Raw genomic sequence first — 26,353 nt, forward strand, 5'->3', positions numbered from 1 at the left:
ATTTCGTACGTCACAGGCGTCACCTGGCGCAGCACGCGGTAGGGCCCTGTGTATCGCGAAAGGAGCTTTTGTGAAAGTCCGACGTGACGAGAGGGCGACCACAAGAGCACGAGCGCACCAGGCGAAAACTGTACGTCACGGTGGCGGGCGTTGTACTGACGCTGTTGAGTGGTTTGCGAGTCCGTCAGTCGAGCACGGGCAAGCTGGCGTGCATGGTCGGCGAGAGCGATGGCGTCGCGCTCATACTCGCTTGTTGAGATCGAAGCAGGAGGAAGTGCCGTGTCAAGGGGCAAGGTCGGTTCGCGACCGTAGAGCAGATAAAAGGGAGAAAATCCGGCGGTGTCGTGCCGGGAAGAATTATAAGCGAATGTGACGTAAGGAAGGGCAATGTCCCAGTCGCGGTGGTCCTTGGAAACGTACTTTGACAGCATATCGGTAAGAGTACGGTTTAACCGCTCTGTCAGGCCATTGGTTTGAGGATGGTATGAGGTAGTCAGCTTGTGTTCAGTGGAGCAGGAACGTACAATGTCGGCGATAACTTTCGAGAGGAAGTTACGACCACGGTCAGTGAGCAGCTGTCGCGGGGCGCCATGAAGTAAGATAATGTCACGCAAGAGAAAGTCCGCGACGTCAGTGGCGCAACTGGTAGGGAGAGCCCGCGTGATAGCGTATCGGGTGGCGTAATCAGTTGCGACGGCTACCCATTTGTTCCCAGAGGATGACGTGGGAAAGGGACCGAGGAGGTCTAATCCAACACGAAAGAACGGTTCCACAGGGACAGTGATCGGCTGGAGATGACCGGCAGGTAGCACCTGAGGTGTTTTCCGACGCTGGCAGGTATCACAGGCAGCAACATAGTGTCGGACGGAGCGAGCGAGACCAGGCCAATAGAAGCGGCGGCGGACGCGGTCGTACGTGCGGGTTACGCCAAGATGTCCTGCAGTAGGTGCGTCATGCATCTCAAAGAGCACAGTCTGTCGTAGATGTTTTGGCACGACAAGAAGAAGATCAGATCCGTCAGGGAGGAAGTTCCTTCGGTACAGAATGCCACCCTGGAGGACATATCGGCGAACGGATGCGTCGGTAGGTGTAGAGTGCAGACGCTCGATGAGTACTCGCAGCGATAGGTCTCGGTACTGCTCATCGGCGATGTTAGCGAAGGCAGACACAGAGAAAATGCCGTCGGCGCTACTACTGTCGGCGTCGTCAGGCTCGTCTACCGGGTAGCGAGACAGGCAGTCAGCGTCCTTGTGTAGTCGGCCAGATTTGTAGGTGACAGAGAACGAATATTCTTGGAGGCGTAATGCCCAGCGACCAAGTCTTCCTGAAGGGTCTTTCAATGAGCATAACCAACAAAGCGCGTGATGGTCTGTGATAACGGAAAAGGGGCGGCCATATAAGTATGGGCGGAACTTCGCAACCGCCCAAACTAGGGCCAGACACTCACGCTCAGTGATGGAATAGTTGCGCTCCGCGGGTGAGAGGAGCCTGCTGGCGTAAGCGATAACACGGTCGTTGCCGCGCTGGCGTTGTGCCAGGACTGCGCCAATTCCGTGACCGCTGGCATCAGTACGAACTTCGGTAGGCGCAGAAGGATCGAAATGGGCCAGAACGGGAGGCGTTGTGAGAACGTCGATTAGATGCGAGAATGCAGAGGCCTCGTTATCGCCCCACTGGAAAGGGGCGTCTTTTTTCAAAAGCTCGGTTAGTGGTCGTGCTATGGCCGCGAAATCTTTCACGAAACGGCGGAAGTAGCAACAAAGGCCGATGAAGCTGCGCACATCCTTGACACACTTCGGAACAGGAAAGTGCGTAACAGCATGGATCTTGCCTGGGTCCGGTTGCACTCCGTTCGCGTCAACGAGATGCCCAAGGACGGTAATCTGGCGACGGCCGAATTGGCACTTCGATGCGTTCAGTTGCAGACCGGCGCGACGAAAAACGTCCAGGACTGCCGAGAGGCGCTCGAGGTGCGTAGCGAACGTTGGGGAGAATACTATGACGTCGTCCAAGTAGCACAGGCATGTGGACCATTTGAAACCGTGAAGAAGGGAGTCCATCATGCGTTCAAAAGTGGCAGGAGCGTTACATAGACCAAACGGCATCACTTTGAATTGATAAAGACCGTTCGGAGTTACAAAAGCAGTCTTCTCGCGGTCGAGATCGTCCACAGCAATCTGCCAGTAGCCGGAGCGGAGGTCAATAGAAGAGAAGTAGCGAGCACCATGGAGGCAGTCAAGGGCGTCATCGATCCGAGGTAGGGGATACACGTCCTTTTTGGTAACCCTGTTAAGGTGCCGATAATCCACGCAAAAGCGCCATGAGCCATCCTTCTTTTTTACCAGTACAACCGGTGACGCCCATGGACTACATGACGGTTCTATGATGTTATGGCAAGCATTTTGCGAACTTCAGCGTGAATAACTTGACGCTCAACCGGTGACACTCGATACGGGCGGCGATGAATAGGAGGGGCATCGCCGGTATTAATGCGATGTTTAACAGTTGTAGTTTGGGCCAAAGGACGATCGTTAAAGTCAAAAATATCGTTGTAGGAAAACAGAACGCGGTAGAGCTCACGAGCGCGCTCGGACGGCATGTCGGGCGCAATCATTTTCTGTAAGTCGGCGATGGTGCAAGTTGTCGACTGAGATGGTAGAGGAGGATCGGCTGAATTGCTGTCCACCTCAATAGATGCTATTGAGTGATCTTCGAATGAGCAAAGCTGGGCCAGAGACATCCCGCGTGGCAGCACTTGTGTCGTCAAGCCAAAATTGACCACTGGCAGGCAGACGCAATTAGCCGTAATAGATAAAACGGTATGAGGTACCGTGATCCCGTGTGTAAGGAGGACGTCTTGTATAGGAGCCGCGATATAGTGACCGTCGGGCACTGGTGGGGCCGGAGTCGAAGGCAGCCGGATAGGCGGCCTCAATCTCACGCCGAACGATCTTGGTAATATCGCCGGTGTTGTTGGGACGAGGAGCGTCGGCACAGGAAGAAGTCACTGGGGTGTTGGGCAAACGGGCAAACTGCTGATCGATACGTCTGCTTTTAGCGAGTTCCAGGCGGCGGCACTCTTTGATAACAGCATCCACCGTCGCGACGTTGTTGAATACGAGCAAGTTGAAGGCGTCATCGGCAATGCCTTTGAGGATGTGGGATACCTTGTCTGACTCAGGCATGTCTGCATCAACTTTGCGGCACAGAGCCAGGACGTCCTGAATGTACGTGACATAGGGCTCTGTTGACGTCTGCACACGGCCGGAAAGCGCCTTCTGCGCGGCAAGTGTGTGACCGTAGGGGTTGCCGAACAAGTCTCGGAGCTTTTGCTTGAACGAATCCCAACTGGTGAGCTCCTCTTCGTGCGTCCGAAACCAAACTCGAGGTGTGCCACCGAGGTAAAAGACTACGTTGGCGAGCATGATAGTAGGGTCCCACCGGTTATTGCGGCTGACGTGTTCGTACAGGCTGATCCAGTCATCGACGTCGTCCCCATCTTTGCCCGAGAATACGCCAGGATCACGAGGAGCAGGGAGAGAGATGTAGGTCGTCGAAGTGGCAGGAGGGGTAGGAGGCGGCTGAGTCGAATTGTCATCGCCGGGAGCCATGAAGCTAGGCTCGACGTACCGTCCGCTGCGAAGCTCCGTGACGAGGTACAGGGAACGTCCACCTCCACCAGATATGTTACGTAAGAAGACGCAAATGAAAAGCTATATACAAGTATATTTACAACGTAATACGCCGCACTTGGCCTAGAGGCAACAGCCCGCGCTAACCTCCAATCGTTGTCGTCGTCTTCTTACCGCTCGCCTCTTCGTCATCGGTTATACTATTCCGTAGCAATATATATATATATATATATATATATATATATATATATATATATATATATATATATATATATATATATATATATATATATATATATTTTTTTACGTCAAAATCAATGATGAAGCCTCACGATGATGCCTTGGCTCATGGGGAAGTCGTGCGGTGGTGTGTATCACAATTTCTTTTATTGCCACTGTATTGTACCATCAATCCCATTTTTCTTCGTTTGTAATTCTGTGCACAACTTTTTCGTTTAAGGCTAATTGCACCAAGGCTCTACCCGGAGTGTGTAAAACAGCCGTCGTTACACCTGTAAACCATTCCTGATGATGGCCGGTCTCCGGCCGATACGTCTCCGGCCAATACACACACACACACACACACACACACACACACACACACACACACACACACACACACACACAAAGAAAAGAAAAAAATGAGAAGAAGGGTTAACAAAGGGGCCCGATTTTTATTAATCATCATAAGAAGCCAACGAACAATGACACCGAGCATGGTTATAACGGCGCGTGTTGACGACAGGACACAGAAAGAATGCACACAGGACAGTCGCCGAACTTGAACGTCCTGTGGGCGTTCTTTCTGTGTCCTGTTCTCAAAACGCGCCGTTATAACCATGTTCCGTCGAGCCAGCAACCAACTAGCCCATCTTAGTCTCTTAATGAAACCGAGGACAACATAGGGGAGATTACTTGTACTTGCTACTTGAATTAAACAAATGATAAATCAATGAGAGTGAAATTGGTTAAAAAAAAACAACTTGCTGCAGGAAGGGAACGATCCCACGTCTTCACATTACCCATGCGATGCTCTACCAATTGAACTATCGCGGCGCCGTTTTCCCATTCACTTTCTTGGGTACTTATGTTTTACTTGTAGAACTAACCCTGGAGTGTTAGCCAACGCCACCACTCACAAACCATGGCGGCGGATGTGGAACATCCTTTCTGCCGCAGGTGTCATGAGTACTGTTGTGCTAAAGCTCCCATAAAAAGTTCGCTTTGCCGGCATGCGGCTAAAGCCGGGCGCCGAGCGAATTGGCCGGGCCCGACGGCCGACGGCGAGTTATGTTCGATACGCTGGCGCCGCCGAAGCGGCGCCGATGAACCACTTCACCGGGATCGCCTGACGCAGGCGTCTCTCGTCCATTCGTCGGAATTCGCACAGCAACCCGCGGTGAGCCCTGCTTGGATGAGTTAGAACCGCTGACGGCTGCAACGACTCCTGGGGTTATGGAAGTCCGCACCACGGGATGCCGGAGGGAGACGACGACGATAGCGAGCAGAGGCGGGCTCCAGTTTCTCGCCGCACGCTTTTGTGCGAATCAGTTATGCTCCCGGCCTCTGAGCCGTTCATGTAACGCCCTTGTACATACTGCATACAAATGTTTCGTTTAATCACCGTCGCCTTGGATCCCCCCTCGCAACAGTGGCGGCAGCGTTAAGACTTCTCCGTCACAACGTTGGTTGGCAGCTGCGGGATCAACTGGCGTCAGCTACCCCGGCGCAGTGAGCGCCTGATGTTTTCCCCTCAGATCCCCAGACTTCTCTAGCACAGGTTATCGTAGCTTAAAGTAGGGCTGTGGTGAAGCACTGTGGAGAGCTTTGAGTGTTTCAGACCTAGTGAGAGTTTTGAAACCAAAGCTAGTGCCGAGAGAGTAAACCAGACAGTGTAAAGAATTGCTTGCGCGTGTCACGCTAGTAGCTCGATAGTGGTGAACGACAAGGGAATTCTAACAAGGGCAAACGGCAAGAGGCCACTGTGAACAATGGAGAACTTTCGGGTAAAGGAACTCATCGAAATTTGCGAGCAGCTAGGCCTTACCTTAGGCCGTGCGAAACGAAAGCAAGCGATTCTTGATATCTTTCAGAACGAGAACGTAACGGCTGAGGAGGCCAATGAGGCCTGGGCTGCGATCAAAGAGCACCACGAGCTCGAGGAGGCCGAGAAACAGGAGCGTATACGTAAAGAAGAGGCCGAGAAGCAGAAGCGTATACGTAAAGAGGAGGCCGAGGGGCAACAGCGTATACGTAAAGAGGAGGCCGAGAGGCAGGAGAGCATACGCAAAGAGGAGGCCGAGGGGCAACAGCGTATACGCAAAGAGGAGGCCGAGAGGCAACAGCGTATATGTAAAGAGGAGGCCGAGAGGCAGGAGCGTATGCGTAAAGAGGAGGCCGAGATGCAGGAGCGTATACGCAAAGAGGAGGCCGAGAGGCAGGAGCGTATACGTAAAGAGGAGGCCGAGAGGCAACAGCGTATACGTAAAGTGGAGGCCGAGGCAGGAGCGTATACGTAAAGAGGAGGCCGAGAGGCAGGAGCGTAAACGCAAAGAGGAGGCCGAGAGGCAGGAGCGTATACGTAAACAGGAAGCCAGTAAACAAGAGCGGCTCGCGACAAAGGGGTTGGAGTTAGAGCTTAATTTGGCAGTCCTCGCCAGCGTCTGGCGTAGCTTCTACGACGGTTCAGGCGAGCGGTCCCAGAATTCGGGACCAACTGCCGCCGTTCGTGATTGGCGAAGGCATGGCAATGTATCTCGTCGAGTTCGAGCACGTTTGTGAACGAAACGGCATCGAGAGGTCTCTTTGGGAACCGAACCTGTTAGCTATGCTTCCTGGGGATGCATCTGACGTGATAACGTGTCTGTCAAAGGATTCGTTTGAGAGCTACGATGATATCAAAGAGGCTCTATTGAGGAAGTATAAGTTGTCACCCGAGGCTTTCCGGCAAAGGTTCCGGTTCGCAAAAAAAAGGCACTGAGTCGCATAGCGACTTCGCATTCCACCTTAAGGCTGACCTGATTGAATGGCTTAAGGACGAAGAAGTTTATGACGATCGAGGTAAATTGGTAGAGTGCGCAGCATTGGAGCGATTCTACCACTGCATCGAAGATGACGTCAGGCCGGCGGCGAGTCATGTTCGGGTTACATCCGGTGGCGCCGCCGCAGCGGCGCCGATGAACCCCTTCACCGAGATCGCCTGACGCAGGTGCCTCTCGTCCATTCGTCGGAATTCGCACAGCAACCCGCGGTGGGTCCTGCTTGGAGGAGTTCGAACCGCTGACGGCTGCAACGACTCCTGGGGTTATAGAAGCCCGAACAAAGGGATGCCGGAGGGAGACGACGACGACAGCGAGCAGAGGCGGGCTCCCGTTTCTCGCCGCACGGTTTTGTGCGAGTCAGTTATGCTCCCGGCCTCTGAGGCGTTCATGTAACGCCCTTGTACATACTGCATACAAATGTTTCGTTTAATCACCGTCACGTTGAATCCTCCTTCGCAACAGTGGCGGCAGCGTTGAGACGTCTCCGTCACAACAGTACGTCATCTTTTTGGGTGAAGGCAACTGGTCAATATACCCACTTAAGCAACCTGAAGGTCTCATTGTTGCCAGATTAGAGACCCTCGCTATGCAATGAACGAGAAGGAAGGGGTTAACCGAAAGGCCCGTTTGTTATAGCACATATCCACACCTCCAAATACTCAGTAAGACACATCCTGCACTCTATGAAGATGTATGCCCTTGGTGCGTGGAGCAACCAACTCTTGCCCACGTAACTTGGACGTGTAAACTACTGCCTCCAAATTCCAATACACCTCTGCAGCGCAAGTTCCAAGTAACAGGCAATGGGAGGTTTCAATTGCTAGCGAAGATCTAGAGAGTCGTAGAGCTTTTCTCAGTCAAGCACAGTGAACTGCAGAGACCAGCGAAGCCCTGGGCTGTGGGACCCACGCACCGCCGAAAACCACTAAGTTAAATAAAGTTTGTACCACTGCTTTTAAAATTTTGAGTTCCTTCTGCGCCTCGGACACGTTCGAACGTCTGCGATCGAACTCATCAGCGAACCTCCATGCCACCCGTGTTCTGCACCCACGACCGCGCCCTCGAGCGTTGCCCTTTTTAGGGCTCCCAAGGGTGCAGATGCAGTCGGAGGTCCCAGCTTCCAGGGCTCTCTTCCAATGCACTGAGATTGTCTGTCTCCGACAACCCAGTGCAGGGGCCACGCGGTCCCACCCCAGCGCACTCGCGGGCGCTCAAACTGCTTCTTGCGGAAGCGAGACAGCAGTTTTGCGCCACCGCCACGAACGACGAGCAGCCTGTCGAGGCGGCTGCCCCATCCCCGAGGTTCCTACGTTCGGGAACCTGCAGGGACACTGCCCCAGTGGCAACACAGCATCGTCGACGCGGCCGTGCTGCCCCGCACAACGACGACGAGACTCTCAGCTCGCGCCGCTCTAGCAGCTGCCCGCCTTCCTGCTCGTACTCGTCAACCGGCGAGAGCAGCAGCGAGGACAGCCAGCTGACCCTGGCCACGGACTCGGCGAGCAGCCGTTCCCCGTCGCCCAGCGCCCAAGAAGAAAGGGTCGGCACCCCCGCTAATGCCAAAACAAGCGCTGAGGCTGCGCCTACTCGAGCGCCGCTCGAGACCCCGGCACCCGTAGTCGCACCCACCGAGACTGAGGCGAGCACGCGCGCGGTGGAGAGCGACGCTCCCGAGAGCGGCGCCACGGCGCATGCGCCGACCCCCACCGTCACGGCGCACACGCGAGGCGACGCCCCGCCTCCACCCGCTGCCCCTCTCCTCCCCGGCACGAAGCAGCCGGCCAGGAAAAAAAAACAGCCGTCGCTAGCGCCGCAACATGCGCTCGGCCACGATGATCACCACCGTCGTTGCCACGAGCGTACGCTCAAGCGCCCCTGCTGCAGTACAGGACACCGCACCGGCCACAGAAGGACGGGAAACTGTCCTGTACAGACCACTCGCAAGGAAGGCCCACTTCCTTGCGGCATCACGCGACGCTATTGCCGCATTCCTGGCCGGAGTTGCAGGGACCCATCCAGTGCGGCCGAACCTGCGACGGAACGTCGTGGCCGTCGACGCGCTGCCCGGCACGGACCTGTGTGCACTACTCGCCGTCCGGGTGATATGCGACGTGCCCGTCAAGGCGAAGGCACTTATCGCCGACTCTTGCACGGGCACGCTCTTCAACGTGGACCCGGCGATCGATGGGCCTTCCATCCTTGAGGGGCTTGAGTCCCGGGTGCCCGTTCTGGCCGTCACCAGGAGCGGCGATGTGGCAACCCTCCGCTTCGCTGGCAGAGACGTGCCGGAGGAGGTTCACCTCTTTAGGCAGCGCCTCATCGTACGCCCGCAGCTTCCGCGGCCGTTGCAGTGCGGTCGATGCGGGCTCTTCGGGCACGCCACTGCAACCTGCTCTCGCGACCCACGGTGTCTCCAGTGCGCGGGGTCGCACGCGACGACCGCCTGCACCTCAACGCGGACCCGCTGCATTAACTGCCGGGGCCCGCACGAGTCATCAGAGCCACGCTGCCCCAACTGGCAGCTCGAGCGGCGGGTGGCGAGCATACTCGCGAGAACCGTTCCGCGCATCACGCACCGACAAGCCTTGGTTCTCGCGAGGAGCAATGCCCCTGCAGCGCGGAACCAGCAGCCGGCCACCACCACCACAGGACAGCGCGCCCCCGAGCCTCGACCATCGCCGTCGGTTCAGCCGGGCCGATCATTCCGCGACGTGCTGGCCGGCAACACAGCGCCACTGCCAGCCGCCGAGAGCAGCCCCGCCCAACCCCGTAGCACGACAACACCCGATGCACGTGACCTCGTCATAACGACGCTCGCGTCGGCATTGCGTGCACTTTTGGAATCGGTACCTGCCGACTCCCCAGTGCGCCACATGTGTGTGGCAGCACTGGAAATGCATGACGCCCTGATCCAGCATGGCTAGCACACCAGTGGAGCAACGGCCGCGCATCGTTCAATGGAACGTTCGTTCGATGCGCCGCCGTCATCCAGAGCTGGCGGATGGGGCTCTTTTGGACGGATGCGACGTGCTTGCTTTGCAAGAAACCCACGTCCGCCCGGGAGAGCTCAATCTGCCTGGCTTCGTCAGCTACCACAGTGCTGTTGGCTGCGAGCAGGCGTCATGCACGGCCATTCCGTGTACCGATTCCGCTCATCCGGCTGGGCGATCTCGCGCGTCACTTTATGTGCGCGCTGGGCTCCCTCAGGCCGTAGTGAGTGTTGACGATTTGCCGTGCGCGGGCGTCGAGTACGTGGCGGTTACCGTGCGAATCGGAGCAACCGACACGTGCGTCGCGAGTGTTTACGCGTGCTGCGGCGGCCGCTGGGACAAGGAGCTAATCGTCCGGCTGTCGCAATGTGTGCGCGGGGATCTCGTTGTATGCGGGGATTTCAATTCGCACAACACGGCGTGGGGATCGAACCACACCGACAGCAGTGGCCGAGACCTGCTTGACGCCATCCAGCGGGCGGGTCTCCTCATAGCCAACACAGGCTGTATGACTTTCGCTCGTCGTGGCTGCGAGGGCAGTGTGTTGGACCTTTCGCTAGTCTCGGAGCGCTGCCATTATGTCTGGCGCCGCAACCCTGACATGCGAGGGTCCGACCACTATCCAATCCACCTCGAGCCCCACCATGCTGCCCACCTGCCGACGCGCGCGTACAGTGTAGTGAATTGGCCGCGATTCCGGGAACTGTGTGCTACAGTTGCCAGTCTCGGAGGGCGGCCTGTTTTTCGAACACATCGCACGGTGCGCGCGCGCCGCGTCAACTCGCTGTGTTGTGCCGGCCGGGACGCCCGTGCCCGACATGAAGCAGCTAAACCTCCGCGCTGTGCGTCGCAGTGCCGAGAGGATAGCGCTGCGCTCGGGCCAGCGCGAACATTGGACTGTGTACAACCGGCTGGACGCGGTATGCCGTCGCCATGCAAGGCAGCGCCGCGTCGCCAGCTGGTCCAGCCTTTGCTCATCGCTGGAGAGAGCGTGCGCTCGATCGAGTCCATGACGCATTGTTACGACTTTGCACCGCTGCACCACTATTACGACTTTGTGGTCCCGTAGCGCTCGTCACCCGTTTCGTGACAGAGCGTTGGTAGCGAAGACTCCGAGCCAGGCGTCGATGAGAATAGCGAAAGGGATTTTATACATTATATACAGGTCATTGTACAGGACAAGATCGGATCGGCACTGGGGCCGAGAGCTCACACAAACGCGACTGTTCCCGCACGACGGCGTCCGGCAAAAACGCGTGACACATCTCACCCCAGTCGGGAGCGACACTGTCTCCCGGTGGGTCGGCGGATCCTGTTTTTCAGGCAGCGCGTCGCTGCTTTTATAATCCCCGAGGAACCATTGTCACTCCAACGGCCCAATACAAAGTCAGCACACGACGGTCGTCCGAGGGGTCCAACCAGCGACCGCGCTGGCCACCCGGTTCAAAGTTCGCGCGCGCGGTGACCTCCAGGCAAAGGGAGGTGCGGCGCCGGGCTGTCTGGCACACGCTGACACGTCCAAACACGCTGCTCGCCGAGGCTTCTCCCGCAGGACACCGCTGCCTGACGGCTCAGCATCTTGCCTTTTCAAGGGAGAATTTGGGCGCGCGCAGGATAGATTCTGCATCTTGCAGATTCGGAATCCGGGCTTGTGGTAATGGCACAACAGCATCCCCGCCCTCAGATAAGGCGCCGGGAAGACGAGCTGCCTCCACGTGGCTCGGATGCCGGGCGCGCACGTTCGTCAGGCTCGTCCAAGTTCACGTCCAGTGTCGGGACGCCAGGTAACTTCACGTGCCCAGGTCCGACTCGCCAGGACAGGAGCTCTGCTCACCGCGTCGTCGCCAAGGCACCTTGACCAGCTCCGCTCGGGTCGTTCCTAAGACCTTGCTTCTCGCCACTGGTCCCGCTTGGTCGTTCTGCAGCTTGCAAAACCGACCGGCAAAAGGCAACACCCAACACGAACAAGTGCCCTCTGTCTCCCGTCAAACACCAGACAAGGCCCTAATTCAAATCAACCTAACTAAATTGCTATCCCTCTTTTTGCTCCCGCTGCAACAAGAGGCAGGTGTACGATCTAGTACACAAGGCTCAAACAACCAGTTTTCAAATTAACAACACACCAAAATAGAAACACTTAATAATCAGCAATAATAATTACAAATGGAATGGTCCCCTTGAAATCACTTGGACCGAAAACATACTTCTGAGGAAGCAAATGAGGTCATTAATTTTTCCCGGCGATATTTTCGCGGAATCCGAAGCTGCTTATATTTGCGACCCTGCTTATACGTGTAGCGGCGGTACAATAAGCCAGATTCCTTGCCAAATGAAACCCTCCTTTTTTTCACTCCCCGTTTGACGCTCTTCCTCAGATCGGCTAGTGAACAATCTTCCTGTTGCTCGCGAATCCGAGTTTCCCTTTCAACTGCAGCCTGCTCCTGCCAGCTGGCGGAAACCGGAGCGAGTGTGGAGCCCGCGTCGCCTAATTGCGGCGTCGCGTCTCTATCGCGGCTAGCACTGCACGCGTCACTCCCACTCACCTCCAGGACCCGCTCGCCTAGGCCAGCCTCCGAGCTTTGCCTCTCCCGTGCCTGCTCACCACTTAAGTTACCTTGATCGGTCCGTGTGCCGCACCGCTGTTCGCTCACCGACGCAAAGTCAAGTTCCCTCGACAGCGGGCGCGCTTTGGATCTCGTGAGGGCCATGTACGCCACGTCGGCAAAGAATGATTTGCCGCGATCCCTCAGCAGCTGCTCCGAGCTATTTGAGAAGAGGTAGGAAAATTGCTCCGGGAGGGCGGCTGACACAGCGGCTTCGGTGTTAAGTTTCCCAAACTCTCCTTCAATGATAACCGTTGCGATCGGTAAACAGACACTCTCCTTCTCGGCCACTTGCCGTATCCTAACGCGCTCTCCCGTAAAGTCACTCGAGGAGACGAAAGACGGGTGAACAACGTCCATAGTTGCTGCAGAGTCCCGCAGTGCTCGGCACTTCTTGCCGTTTACCTTAATTTTCTGCACATAGGGCTCCAATAGACGTATGTTTTTGTGAGTTTCCTGTATCGTTGCAAAAGCAATTCTCTCTGGGCAGCTTGCAGCGATGTGCCCTTGCTTTTTGCAATTGTAGCAGGTTAACGGTTTCCGTTTTTCAAAAGAACGCGTCATTTCGTTTCGCTGTTTCGGACCATCGGCATCATTCTGAGATGCATTCTGTCCTTCCCTTACAGTTTCTTTGGTAAGGGATTCGTCGTCCCGAAACTCGCGACGCGTGATTTGCTTCCGTTCGTCGGACCTCCCGGAAAACCCATCTCTCCTATCTGCTTTTTCTACGCGCACTGCCTTGCTGTGCAAGCTGCGGCGGGTGTAATACTCTTCCGCTAACTCTGCTGCCTTGTTTAGCTTAACCTCCTTTAGCCTATCTTGCAGCCAGAGCCGGACATCCTCATCAATGCAACGGTAGAACTGCTCCAACGCGATGCATTCGACAATTTTGTCGCGGTCGTCGTAAACCTCTTCGCCCTTCAGCCATTCCACCAGGTCGGCTTTTAGACGAAACGCGAAGTCAACATACGACTCCTTGCCCTTTTTTGCATACCGGAACCTCTGCCGGAAAGCTTCGGGCGACAATTTGTACTTCCGCAGTAGCGCTTCCTTCACATCACTGTAGCTCTCAAACGCCTCTTTCGATAAGCAAGTTATTACGTCTGATGCCTCCCCAGGAAGCAAGGCTAACAGATTCTGTGCCCAAAGGGATCGCTCAATGCTATTCCGTTCGCACACGTGCTCAAATTTCACGAGGTATTTGGCCATATGCTCTCCGACGACAAAGGGTGGAAGTTGATCGCGTATTCTTGGAACGTTAGAAGTGAGACTAGGCGCCGGCGAGTTATTTCGGATCTCCAACTCTTTCATTTTAAGCTCGTGCTCACGTCGCTCCCTCTCTCTCCTTTCCTCCTTTTCCTCCTCGCGACGTTGCTGTTCTCTCCTTTCCTCCTTTTCCTCTTCGCGACGTTCATTGACACCCGCCAAGGCCTCTGCGGCTTCCTCAGCCGTTACGTCCCCAGTCCTCATGACCTCAAGGATCGCATTCTTTCTTTTGGTTGAGCCCAACTCAATGCCCAACTCCTCACAAATTTCGAGAAGTTCCTTCACCTTGTACTTCTCCATCGTTCACACTGTCCTCCTGCTGTTTACCCTTTTTGAATATACCTGCCGTACGCTACTATAACACTACTAGTAAGACATATGCAAGTATTTCACACACTGCCCTGTTTACCCCCTCAGCATCCCCTGGTTTTCAAAACACTCTTACTAGGCTTGAAACACACAAGGTTATCACAATGCAACACCAAATCCTTCCCTAAGCTACTATAACCTGTGTCAAAGAAAGTCTGGTGTTTGAGGTAAACTTCAGGCACTCACCGCGCCGAGGTAGCTGATGCCGGTCAATCCCGTCGCTGCCATCCAGTGTTACGTACTTTGCACCGCTGCACCACTATTACGACTTTGTGGTCCCGTAGCGCCCGTCACCCGTTTCGTGACAGAGCGTTGGTAGCGAAGACTCCGAGCCAGGCGTCGATGAGAATAACGAAAGGGATTTTATACATTATATACAGGTCATTGTACAGGACAAGATCGGATCGGCACTGGGGCCGAGAGCTCACACAAACGCGACTGTTCCCGCACGACGGCGTCCGGCGAAAACGCGTGACACATCTCACCCCAGTCGGGAGCGACACTGTCTCCCGGTGGGTCGGCGGATCCTGTTTTTCAGGCAGCGCGTCGCTGCTTTTATAATCCCCGAGGAACCATTGTCACTCCAACGGCCCAATACAAAGTCAGCACACGACGGTCGTCCGAGGGGTCCAACCAGCGACCGCACTGGCCACCCGGTTCAAAGTTCGCGCGCGCGGTGACCTCCAGGCAAAGGGAGGTGCGGCGCCGGGCTGTCTGGCACACGCTGACACGTCCAAACACGCTGCTCGCCGAGGCTTCTCCCGCAGGACACCGCTGCCTGACGGCTCAGCATCTTGCCTTTTCAAGGGAGAATTTGGGCGCGCGCAGGATAGATTCTGCATCTTGCAGATTCGGAATCCGGGCTTGTGGTAATGGCACAACAGCATCCTTGGGGCAATCCTGCGGCCCCGCGTGCCGCGCTGCCCCGCCCTCTCCATCGCCGTGGCGCGCGGCATCACGAATGCTCAGCTGGCTGAACTGCTTGCCGAGACTTTCTGCCCGCCGCCCACCGTCCGTCCACCGGCGCCATACGTGCTGCAGCCGCAACCGCATCCAAGGCGCGAGCTGCTTGCCCCGGAGCGGTACTTCCCATCGGCCGGGATCCTCGAGGACATCAGGGCACTGTGCGAGGCTGACTTCACTATCGGTGAGCTTCGCACAGTGCTCACATCGAGGAAGCGCCGCTCAGCACCAGGTTCCGATGGCGTCACATATCAGATGCTTAGGAACCTGGATGGTGACCAGCTCCTGCTACTGCTCGACGCCTACAACGACGTCTGGCGGACCGGCAGCATCACGGACGAGTGGAACGATGCGGTGGTCGTCCCATTGCTCAAGGCTGGCAAGGCAACCAGCAATCCTGCTTCGTACCGGTCCGTTTCGCTCACCTCCACTGCTGGCAAGGTGCTCGAGGCCATGGCGCTGCGGCGGCTCGAGTGTATCACGGCGGCGCTCGACACCTTTGCGGCGGAGCAGAGCGGCTTCCGGCGACTCCAGGCCACAGCAGAGTGCCTTGCCGACGTGATCGCCACGCTGGAGACAGCAAAACGTCGGGGCGAGGCAGGCTACCTCGTCCTCCTCGACGTTGAGAGCGCCTTCGACCGTCTGCCACACACTACCATCATGGACGCACTCGATGCGCTCGGAGCGTGCGGACGAATGCGGATCTACGTTGCGGCGTTCCTCGGCGGCAGGACGATGCGGGTGCGCGTTGGGGGAGCATTCAGTCGGCCGCGTGCGGTTGTGACAGGAGTGCCGCAGGGCAGTGTGCTTAGCCCATTCCTGTTTAACCTTGCGCTGGCACGCATCCCCGACTACATTCCCCAGTTCCCGGTGCATGAGGTTCGTGTCGCTGTATATGCGGACGACATCGCGCTGTTCGTGAGTGGCCCCACCAGTGTCGGCTATGCCGTGCGTGCTTGTGTGCAGCGCGTGCTGGACGGTGTCGACAAGTACATCAGCGGCATCGGCCTCACCCTCTCGGCAGCCAAGACGAAGGCGCTCATCATACACCCAAAGTACGATGGGCAGTACAGCACGCCGCGCTTCACCCTCCACGGAGTGCTACTTCCGTGGGAGAAGCGGGTTCGCTACCTTGGCCTTGTGATCGACCGACGGCTGAACTGGTGTGCTGCGGTATCTGCCCTGCGGAAAGGTGCCGCAAAGGTAGCGGGCGCCGCGCGATCCCTGCTCGCTCGTGGCCAAGGCTGCTCGCCGCCCCTCGCTCTGCGCCCGTACAACTCCGTGGCCTCGGCGCGGATCCTGTACGCGCTGCCCCTGGCGGACCTGCAGCCGACGCAATGGAGGGTGATGAACGCGGATCACCGAGCCGTAGTACGCCAGTTCCTGTGCCTCCCGCGGTCTTCGCAGAGCGGCGCCACTCTCGCCGAGGCGGGGGAGACGCGCTTGCATCGCTCGCGGCACGGCCAGCAGCTGATCGGCCGGCTGCACTCTCTCCCGAGCTCCGGCATGGGTCGCCGCGTCGCCCAGTTCGCCAACCTGGTACGGGGTGGCGTCACGTGTACGTAGCTTGCTCCGCCCCCGCATCGAGAGCGTCGTCTGCTCGTCCGCACGACCGTACCTGTCGTTCGAGGCAAGCGCAACACACTGCTCTGCGCCCTGCAACAGGAGACTGCCGTAGCCATCAACGAGCAGCTGGCCGGCCGGGTGCTCGTATTCACCGACGGCTCTGTCTTGCGGGACGGTGCTGCTACTGCCGCGTGCGTAGCTCCTGAGATCCCGGCGCACAGTCAGTGCCGCGTCTTGAGCGCGGTCTCATCAACGCACGCGGAGCTGGCGACCATCGACTTGGCGGCCGAGCTGATCTTCCGACGGCGCATCCCTGCGGCGGCCATCCTCACGGACTGCCGAGCGGCACTGCACATGCTGGTCAGGGCCGACCAGGGATCCCCGCTCATTCAGCGCCTCCTCCGCAGGCTGCACGGCGTTTGCGAGCAGGGATGCGACCTCGTTCTGCAGTGGGTGCCTGCCCACATCGGCATACACGGGAACGAGGAAGCGGACCGGCTCGCAAGGGACGCCCACACGGCGTCGGTCCCTCGATCGCTCATCGTGACTCCCTTCGATGTCGCCAATCACACCGTGGCTGGCATGTTGCGTGCGAGACACCCGGACGCCCGCGTCGCCAGTGGCAACCCGCCGAAGCTGCTACCACGCACGGGACTTCACAGACGAGACCGGGCGCAGCTGCTTCGCCTCCGCATCGGCTGCTACCGCACCGCGGCAAGGATACACCGCTTGCAAGGTACGGGGAGCCCCTTTTGCCTCAAGTGCGCCGATGTGGAGGACTTGGAGCGCGTGCTTTTACGGTGCCCAGCGTACTCCGTGCAGCGCGACACGCTCACGAGCACTTACCGTCGCCTTGGCCTGCCCTGCGACAGCACCGAGGCGCTTCTCTTCCCGGCGGCGCACTCGTCGGTGACCGGACGCGCCTGCGCGGCACTGCTTGAATTCTTGGACGGCGCCGAACTGTACGAGCGGCTGTAGCCGCCGCGCCTTCCTGACGTACCTTACCGCTGGGCTATCTCTCACTTTTATACCCTGTTTTCTTCGCTACCCTTTTTATCCCTTTCCCTTCACCCGTACAGCGCCGTGGAGGTGCCCTCGCACGAGAGGCAGTAACAGCGCTGTACTTATCTCTTCCTTTTCCCCCTTTAAAACCACTCACACACACACACACATGTTTATAAAATTTCACTGAGGTCCCGTAAAATTGGATTGCTGCCTGGCTCGTCGTTAAGGAGGTTTAAGTCATTTTTCAGCTCGTTCTTTCTTTTTCCCGAGGACAAGTAAATGTACTTGTCATTTGATGTGCTCGCTGTCTTCTGAACGTCCGCGTTTCTTTACCACGCTTTTCGTTGCCGCAAATCCTGGGTCAGTTTGTTTACTGCGTAGTATACATGATTTCATGTCCCAGGTGTTGCGTTCCAAAAGAATTTAGCAGACAGTTATAAATATAAAAAAACAAATAGCTAACTATACAGATTATAAATCTGCAAATACAATAATATCGATGCACATATCATATTTAGGGAAAACCAGGTATCCCAGACCGCCCCCTCGCCCCTCCCCCTCATTGTGCTGTCGCATTCCTGCGGAGATGGCAGAGCAGTCACATCTCATTGAAACATTCGTGTAGTAAGCTTAAGAGCGCAGAGCCAGAAAACACCAAGGAAATACAAGTATTAAAGATTTTTGTTCATGCACACATTTGGCCTCACTGTTTTGCCTTCAGAGTGGTAACAACAAAACAGCTGCTTAATCTGTGCACTCAAGAACGCGATTTGCCGTTCATACTAACTTCTCTACGACGAAGCGGCGGCGCATTACAGTGGTAATTATACGTAAGCGGCACTATCGGCGAGAGGTTGGCTCAACTACGCACTCAAAATGTTAGAATTAACTAAACTGTACCACAAGTGGGCTCAGTCTTCTTCCACAATCACTACCACCATTCTATTGCCTTTTTTATGTCTCTGAGCCTGAGGAAGGTTTACAGTTAACATAGATTAGCTTTAAGAAGGAGTACTGGGCTGCAGGCTGTAGATGGTTGTGGTGCCAGCGACGAACTTACACTTTCAAGCGTGACTACGAAGCACCGTAGCACCCTCTTGCCGGCCGAATAGCAGGCTTTGAAAAACACTTCTTCAGCGGACTCTCGCATTCGGTAGTGGTGGATTTTCAGCCCTTCCTCAGTGAGGCGGGGAAGCGATTCGCCGCACACCTGCATACAAAGCCATGTTTGTTGATTTTTTATTGATTTATTCACAAAACTATAAACTCTTCACAAACGCGTAAGCACTGATGTGCTTCAATGCAGCAAGGGCATTATACAATAGCGAAATCTTTATGCGTTCAATAAAATACCAACTAAATAATGAAGATAGCGGATCGAAGAGATAACACGCGGTGGCAGTGCCCAGATCGCAGATCGCGTCTTTCCTGCATATGGTACACTTAAGCAAAAGAGAAAAAAGAATCCTTGTAATTGTTGGGAACTATCTTTTCTTGCAATCTTTATTGAATATTGTCAGAAAGAAGACTGTCATACTTCATTAAAACATAGCATTAAGCTTTCAACTTCGCAACAACAGAGATTTCACTGCAGTTCAAATATGAAAAGATAAATAGGGTAAAGCGCACATAATTAAATATTAATTTGGCACTTGGAATCATATATTTAGATAGTGACCTTTCGAAATGTCTTACTCACGCCACAGTGACATGTACCACCATGTGCCAGGTATCAATTTTGTCCGTTTCGGACGGTCTACCGGATACTATAACAATATAGCAGCTCTTGACCCCATGACTTGTTAACTTCTTATTTTTGTGGCGCTGCATTGAGGGTGTTAATAAACTTTCCGGTAGAACCCACCTCATGATGAATGTTGATGCTAATGCGAGTACCATGAAATAAATGCAGCGACGTAAACGCCGCATTGCCACCACAGACACACGAAATGGCTACATCGCTGCCAACTGCAATGCTAATAAGACACAATATATAGTTGTAATCACTGCACCCTAGTTGAAACTTCGTAGTCTCCGTAGTCTTTTGATTCCTTTATTAAGTTATTTAGATTTGTTAGATGCTCGTTCTTTCATCTTGCTAACATTCCATAATTTTTAACTCCTTTTTTTGCGAATCCCCTTGAATCCTACCCTCCCGCGACACTGCTTCGGGAGCCGGTGAGGTAACTGCAAAAAAAATATATGCTGCAACCTTCCTGCAACCTCCCTGCAATGACTCTCACTCAAGAAGCCACGCTCGACGTCGAGGGGGTTGAAGCAGATGGGGTGCTGTCACTTTAATTTAAGGCTACGTACCCTTTGTGTAACCTTGGCACGCTCATTCTTAATGATTGACCAAGGATGGCCGCGTACCAATCGCTTGGTGGTCACATTGTCTCGTTTTTATTTCTCTCACCCCCACTAAAATGTGACTCTTTTTTGAAGTCCTTCGAATAGGAACAATTCCCCCATTGTCGAAATCTGGCGGTTCTTGTCAAACCAGAATTTTGAGTGCAGTGCCTTCCTTCCTTCTTTTTTTGGGCAGTCGAAAGGGCATATCACAAGCTGCGTGAAGCGCGGGGGATGCAGAACGCCACATGGCTCTCAACAAGGCCCACCAATGAGCACGTCTAACTCGCCGTGACGGAGGCTGGCTGAAGAAAAGTGTTAATAGTCGTTGGGGCCCTCGCTAGTAAAAAAACCCGTGCACGAAGCATCTTCGTTGCTCAATCCTTCCCCCAGCGACTCACCACCCGTTCCTTTTGCATGAAACCCATGGAACCAGGTGCACGTACCCCAGGCTAATCTGCAGTATGCGAAGCGCCGTTTTGAAGCGAAGCTTTCTTTACCTTTTGCTTCGACTTTCCCGCTGCTGCTGCTGTGCAGCACACCGCGTCGGGGGGTGATTCAGAGTTTGTATATACATGGAAGAAGCATGGCAGAGACGAAAAGAGACGGGAGGAACTCGTTTGGACGGCACCGCGTCGAATCTGCACAATCCCCTCTGGAACTCCCGGGTCGTTGCCACTTTAGCCTCTTGACAGCTGTAATTCAGTAGAGATACCAGTAGTCACAGAGGCATTACGTAATCAAGGAGTGCAGACCGCTTACGTATCTTGGAAAATATCTACAGATTTTCCACAGCAACCTTAATTATACAGAAGAAAAGTAGGAAGATACCTATAAAGAAAGAATACAGACAAGCAGACACAATCTCTCCAATGCTATTCACTGCATGCTTGGAAGAAGTATTCAGGCTATCAAACTGGGAAGGCTTAGGAGTAAGGATCGACGGCGAATACCTCAGCGACCTTCGGCTTGCCAATGACATTGTTCTATTCAGCAACACTACAGACGAGTTACAACAAATGATTGAGGACCTTAATTAAGAGGAAGCTTTAGCTCTGGTGCTCTTATCTAAATACATGTAAAAGGAAAATATCATTAAAATCGGTCCAGGGGTTAACACAGAAAAACGTTTTTGCGTTTTACATGTATTTGAATAGGCCGCGTAGGAGTTGGTCCCGAGCTAAAGCATCCTCTTAACAGATAGAGTCTAAGAGTGAGGCTGAAGATTAATATGCAGAAGAGAAAGATAATGATGAATGACCAGGCAAGGGAACAAAAGTTCAAGATCACCACCCAGCCTCTAGAGTTTGAGAAAGAGTACGTTTACCTAGGTCAATGAATCACAGGGAACCCTGATCATGCGAAGGAAATTCATAGAAAAATAAAAACGGATTGGACCGCATATGGCAGACATTGTCAGCTGCTGACTGGAAGCTCACCATTATCATTGAAAAGGAAGGTGTATAATCAGTGCATTTTACCGGTGCTGACATATGGGGCAGGGACTTGGAGACTGACAAAGAAGCTTAAGAACAAGTTAAGGACCGCAAAAAGAGCGATGGAACAAAGAATGCTAGGCGTAACGTTAAGAGACAGGAAGACAGCGGTGCGGATCAGAGAGCAAACGGGGATAGCCGATATTAAAATCAACTTTAAGCGATAAAAATGGAGCTGGACAGGTTAGATAAACGTTGGACCATTAGGGTTACAGAATAGGTACCAAGAGAAGGGAAGGGCAGCAGAGAACGGTAGCAAACCTAGGTGGTGCACTAAAATCAAATTCGCGGGCTCTAGTTAGAATCGGTTGGCGCAGGACATGGGAAATTGGAGATCGCAGGGAGAGGCCTTCGTCCTGCAGTGGACATAAAATAGGCTGATGATGATAGTGATGAGAGCTGTAATTATCCGTGACCCCCCGAAAGCGCTTACCTTCCTACCAACGTGCAAGTCCAGGGGAAAGCTAGTAGAATTGAAGAGAGGAGGGGGAGAGGAGGCAGGGAATGGGCAGAACCGATGCAGTCGCGAAACGAATGAATAACAGCCTTGCCACTCTTCGATCGCAGTTCCCTTACAAATACGAGGGGGGGATAGGGAAAAGGTGGACGTGAGAAAGCAAGGAAACGCTGGATAATGTTAAGTTCAAGGTAGAGTACGGTGCGTTTTTGCTATTTATGAGAAATAAAACCATGCAAATATGTCTAGCGGACAACTTACACAGGGCTTGCAGAAGCAAAGCCGCATTAATTAAAGCGCACCGCAGGGTCTAGGCGACACAACGGACGTGGTAGCACGTCAAATCAACACTTCTTTGCCTGGCGCGATAGCTTTGCGGCTATGGCATTGCTCGAGGCCGCGGATTTGACCGATGCAGCCACATTTCGACGGGGCGAAATAAAAACGATCATGCACTTTGATTTAGGGACACATTAAAGGACGGTGTCAAAAATTAATCCGGAGTGCGACACTACGACCTGCCTCATAATCCGATTGTGGTCTTGGCACGTACAGCCCCATAATACAATTAAAGTTTAATGCTTCTGCCATGATGCGATGTGCCATGTGAGGCAATGATAATGCTCAACCCTCTCAGAGTTTATGAAATATGGCGCACAACAACGCCTCAAGCAAACACCTCTCCCTTTGTGTTTTGTGTACTACGCAGACAAACAGCAGTAATGCACGCAAGGTAACGTCAACCACCTTGCATCACATCAACCCACCATTCTTGTGTTGGACGAAACGTTGAAGAAATTAAACATTAACCGTCAACATAACTGCTAATTATCGTCAGTCAAAGCGAACAGCAGAGAAGGCTTCGCTTACATCGATTCCCAGAGTGCGCGGGATCTGCATAATTATTTCTTTGCTTTTTTTTCGTCCTAAATTTGTTACTCCCTGAATGGCAGTCATGCCCTCGCAGCGTGGTCAGCTTCAAAGCTGTTTGCCCTTTTCCTTTGGAAGCCTTTTTTTTGTGTGCACGTGCGAGCTCATGGCGACCTGTCGAGATAGCGGGGATAAAGTGCAGCGCCAGAAAGCAGTATTCGCTCTCCAAGCAGCAGGGGGACAATGCACCCATTTGTTTATATAAATTATACTGTGCGCGGTGCCCGGAGAGAACGCCGGGCCGTCAGCGCACGATTGTGCAGATTGCTACTGCGAAGGTCCATTCGGGGAGAAATCTGGTTTAACCCAATTCTTCTGAAACATGTTCGGGGCGTAAAAATCGGGTAAAATCGGGCTTTACCCAAAAACGAACAACCATAGACATACGCAGCGACACATGTTGCCTGCTTGGAAAGATAGCAGCCGGCACATGCCTTATGGACCAATCTAGTAGGCCATCATTTTTTTTCAATAGAATAAGCGCCAAAGAGTGACAGCACACAAGAAGAAAAACAGACAGGAGCGCCTTGTCCTGTCTGTTTTTCTTCTTGTGTGCTGTCACTTTTTGGCGCTTATTCTATTGAAAGCTATGCACCAACTAGCCCCACAACGTGTTTTACTCTAGTAGGCCACTTTGGCAACTACATATATGAAAGAGGCTAGGCACGTATAAATAAACCACAAAGTGGGGGACGTTGCCCAAGAATGCTAATCGCCATTAGAAAAACAAATCCTAGGATAATATATCGTTCAGCGGTCCCTGCAATGTATCATCCTTTTTCGTGCCGCTTAACTCCTTACCTGCTCCATGCCATCACTGTAATGTTCGTGTGCCCGAGCGAGCGCCTGAACGTTGGCCGCCTCTGTCATCGCCTGTAACGCAACACCCTGCAGTTAGACGCTGCACGTTCCCAGTAACCCAACGCCAAATTTCGTACGTGGTACGAAGATCATCACTTGGCGTTTCACCTTATTTATCCATACGAAGGCTGGCTGTCACAATGGTACTGGTAGTATAGAATCAATAGGGCTTTTATTAAAGTGTTCCAATCCAATCTCATTTCGAAGGCAACACACCTGTTGAGACATAAAGAAACCATGCACTAAATCCCACACAAGGGCTCGTGTTCGTGTGATACAGTGTTCATCTATGTCTCAACAAGGGTGCTGCCGTTGAAACGATAATGGCCAACCAGTTGGCCACAAATACCCCGAGTAAGTACTCTGGCCAGTCGACTGTCTCTGTAACATTACCAACAAATTTAGTTTAGAACGTAACAATTACTTGCACAAGTTGAGTGTTATACAGCATTCACATGATCTAGATTTAGGGACACTAAATATTTGGTCGAATGTGCAAAATTTATGCGATGCGCTTTTCGCGACACATTCACCTGAATAATAGAAAACCTAAAACAAGCCAAGCAGCAGTTCTACAGAACGTTGCGAGTATAGGGTGCCGTGCGTCCGAAGCACAAGAAAGAAAAGAAAATGCATGTTTTCTCAGCGAAGGCATGCCGAATCGTGGGGAAATGCTGCCCATGAGTACTACGATATTTGAACATGAATGGATGGATATTATGAGCGTCCCCTTTGGAAGGAGGCTGTGGATTGCGTCACCAAGCTATTGCTATAATATTGCATAATGTCCCACCTATGTTAAAGAAGAAAAAAGTAAAATTAAGAAAAACCACGACGAATCCCCATAACCATAACCAAAGTTTCTGAACCCTTTTGATCCCTATTTTTCTGCCACCAACCTTCCGATCGCCTCTTACTAATCTCTACTGCGCACACGTTTACTTTCCCCTTCTCTCACAGATCCCAAGGGCTTCAAGGAGGCCAGTGGTGCCTAAATCTACCGCTGGCAGATATGTTCCAAGGCATCCTGATCTCACTTTGGGTTTGTACTCAAGAGCTCATTGTTACATTGCCTACTTTACTCAATGCCCAGCAGGGCCTGTAAATATGCCGGCTGCTATATATATATATATATATATATATATATGCCTAATTGTTGAAGAGCTCTTTATACCCACGTTGTTTCATGTGTTAATATCATGGGCGTAAAACCGTGACAGTCATTGTTTTTCTTCATATACGTGTGCCCCGCTCCTGTTGTCCAAAACAGGGCTGCAGATGTGCAAATAAACTTAAAAAAAGCTAAAGGTTGTGGGCTCACTGTACGTCTCCGCGCACGGCGTCGCCAAGTGGCCCCCGAGAAGTGGAGCCTCGCGACGCGGCACGACGGCGCACGGCGATAGACCCACCGCAGGCTCGAGCACCGAGCCGAAAGACCTGGCCGGCTCTGGCCGTACGCATGGGCGCTCTCCCAGGAACACAAGGCGTCCAGGACAGTTAAGGCGTTTATTGATCACAAATGGCCAACACGTACCAGACTGCACCCAAACACACGGAGTACACTCGGCGCCCGCGGTTCCCGATGGCGAGGAAGGCGGGTTACACGCCGCGTCGAACAATGGTTTGCGCGCGCGGGCCGAAATGCGTTCGCAAACGCTACCTAGCGCTTCCCGTCACCGACAATGGTCTGCGACGGTTCGGACACGCAAAATGTGATGCACTGAGCACCTGCGACTACCGCAAGGGCGGAACGCAAAGCCACTCAGCAAGCCACACTTACGCAAGCTGACAAAGCACGTGAACGTCTCCAGGCCGGGGCGTTGGGGACACAAATAGCTGGTCGCTCACATACCTTGCAGCTTGCCTCTCGTGACCGGCGCTCGTCCCTGTCGCAGCACGACTCCCCCAAGCACGGCGATCGTCCCCAGTCGGGGCTTCTTCCCTACGTCACGCCCCACGACCCAATCGCAGGGCCGCGTAGCATGACGTCGCGGGACGCGGCCGCGGCGCCCGGGGAAAACGGCGCGCGGTCGAGGGGCAGGCATTTGGGAGAGGTTTTCCTCGCAATGGCGAATAAGTCCGGAGCCTTAGGCACAGCAACGACTGCACCCCGGTAGACCGAAGGAACTCCCACAAGGTAAAAGAGTTAAAAAGGAACACTGTAAAACAATTCTACACCAAAATAACAAAAACGAATATTCAATAAAGTTACACTGAGCATGCCCGGACAGATAAGCTTTGTTGCATGCGGGCATGGTTTACGGACTCACCTCTTCGTCGATAACCATAAGAGGTGGGTCAAGCGATATCCTTTCGACACCAGGTAGTTCAGTGGACGCCACACTGGTATTGTCGTCTGTACCACCACACTGCATACATCAGTTGGTCAGATTTCAAGCACGAATCAATCATTCGGCTAATCAGGTCACCCTAATCACTTGTTGGTCAACAGGGTAATCAGCTAATAACCGTTGTTGTTATTGTTATTACGATAATAATAGCACTTTCCCATTTGTGTAGACCCCCGTGTTGTCGAACGGAAGTTGCCATTGAGCAGACAGTAGCGTAGTTTGAAAATCTTAGACGTTCCTCATGACATGAGGAGTCGGTAACTGTTTTCCGCGTACATAGAGATGCTGTTTTCTGCATCTAACAACGGTAATTAAACAAAAAGAAAAGAAAGTTCATTATTCACTTGACTAAGTCATACAAAAACCGACTCCAGAGATATTATAGCCGTGAGCTGTCTCCAAGTCCGGGGATGACACAGCTCATTTATGTCGGCTTCAAGAAGTTAGCACAGGAAGCTGCAAGGACAATGGAAG

General features: G+C 53.6%; 1 protein-coding gene across 9 annotated transcripts in view; it reads right to left on the reverse strand.

The window, feature by feature from the left end:
* Nucleotides 1-26,353, reverse strand: part of LOC135917913 (atlastin-3-like) — a 161,548-nt gene that overhangs the window by 1,428 nt on the left and 133,767 nt on the right. For 8 of the 9 annotated variants that reach the window (XM_070527337.1, XM_070527339.1, XM_070527340.1 and 5 more), the window contains 3 exons: nucleotides 25,799-25,897; nucleotides 23,469-23,540; nucleotides 18,496-18,645 (listed from right to left, as the gene is read on the reverse strand). In XM_070527337.1, coding sequence (XP_070383438.1) covers nucleotides 18,496-18,645; nucleotides 23,469-23,540; nucleotides 25,799-25,897 — 321 coding nt within the window. Of the gene's footprint in view, nucleotides 1-18,495; nucleotides 18,646-20,284; nucleotides 20,480-23,468; nucleotides 23,541-25,798; nucleotides 25,898-26,353 lie in introns of those variants that run through there. The other variant, XR_011509040.1, reaches the window with a different exon arrangement.

The sequence above is a fragment of the Dermacentor albipictus genome, chromosome 10 (assembly GCF_038994185.2).
Source record: "Dermacentor albipictus isolate Rhodes 1998 colony chromosome 10, USDA_Dalb.pri_finalv2, whole genome shotgun sequence".
Lineage (NCBI taxonomy): Eukaryota > Metazoa > Arthropoda > Arachnida > Ixodida > Ixodidae > Dermacentor > Dermacentor albipictus.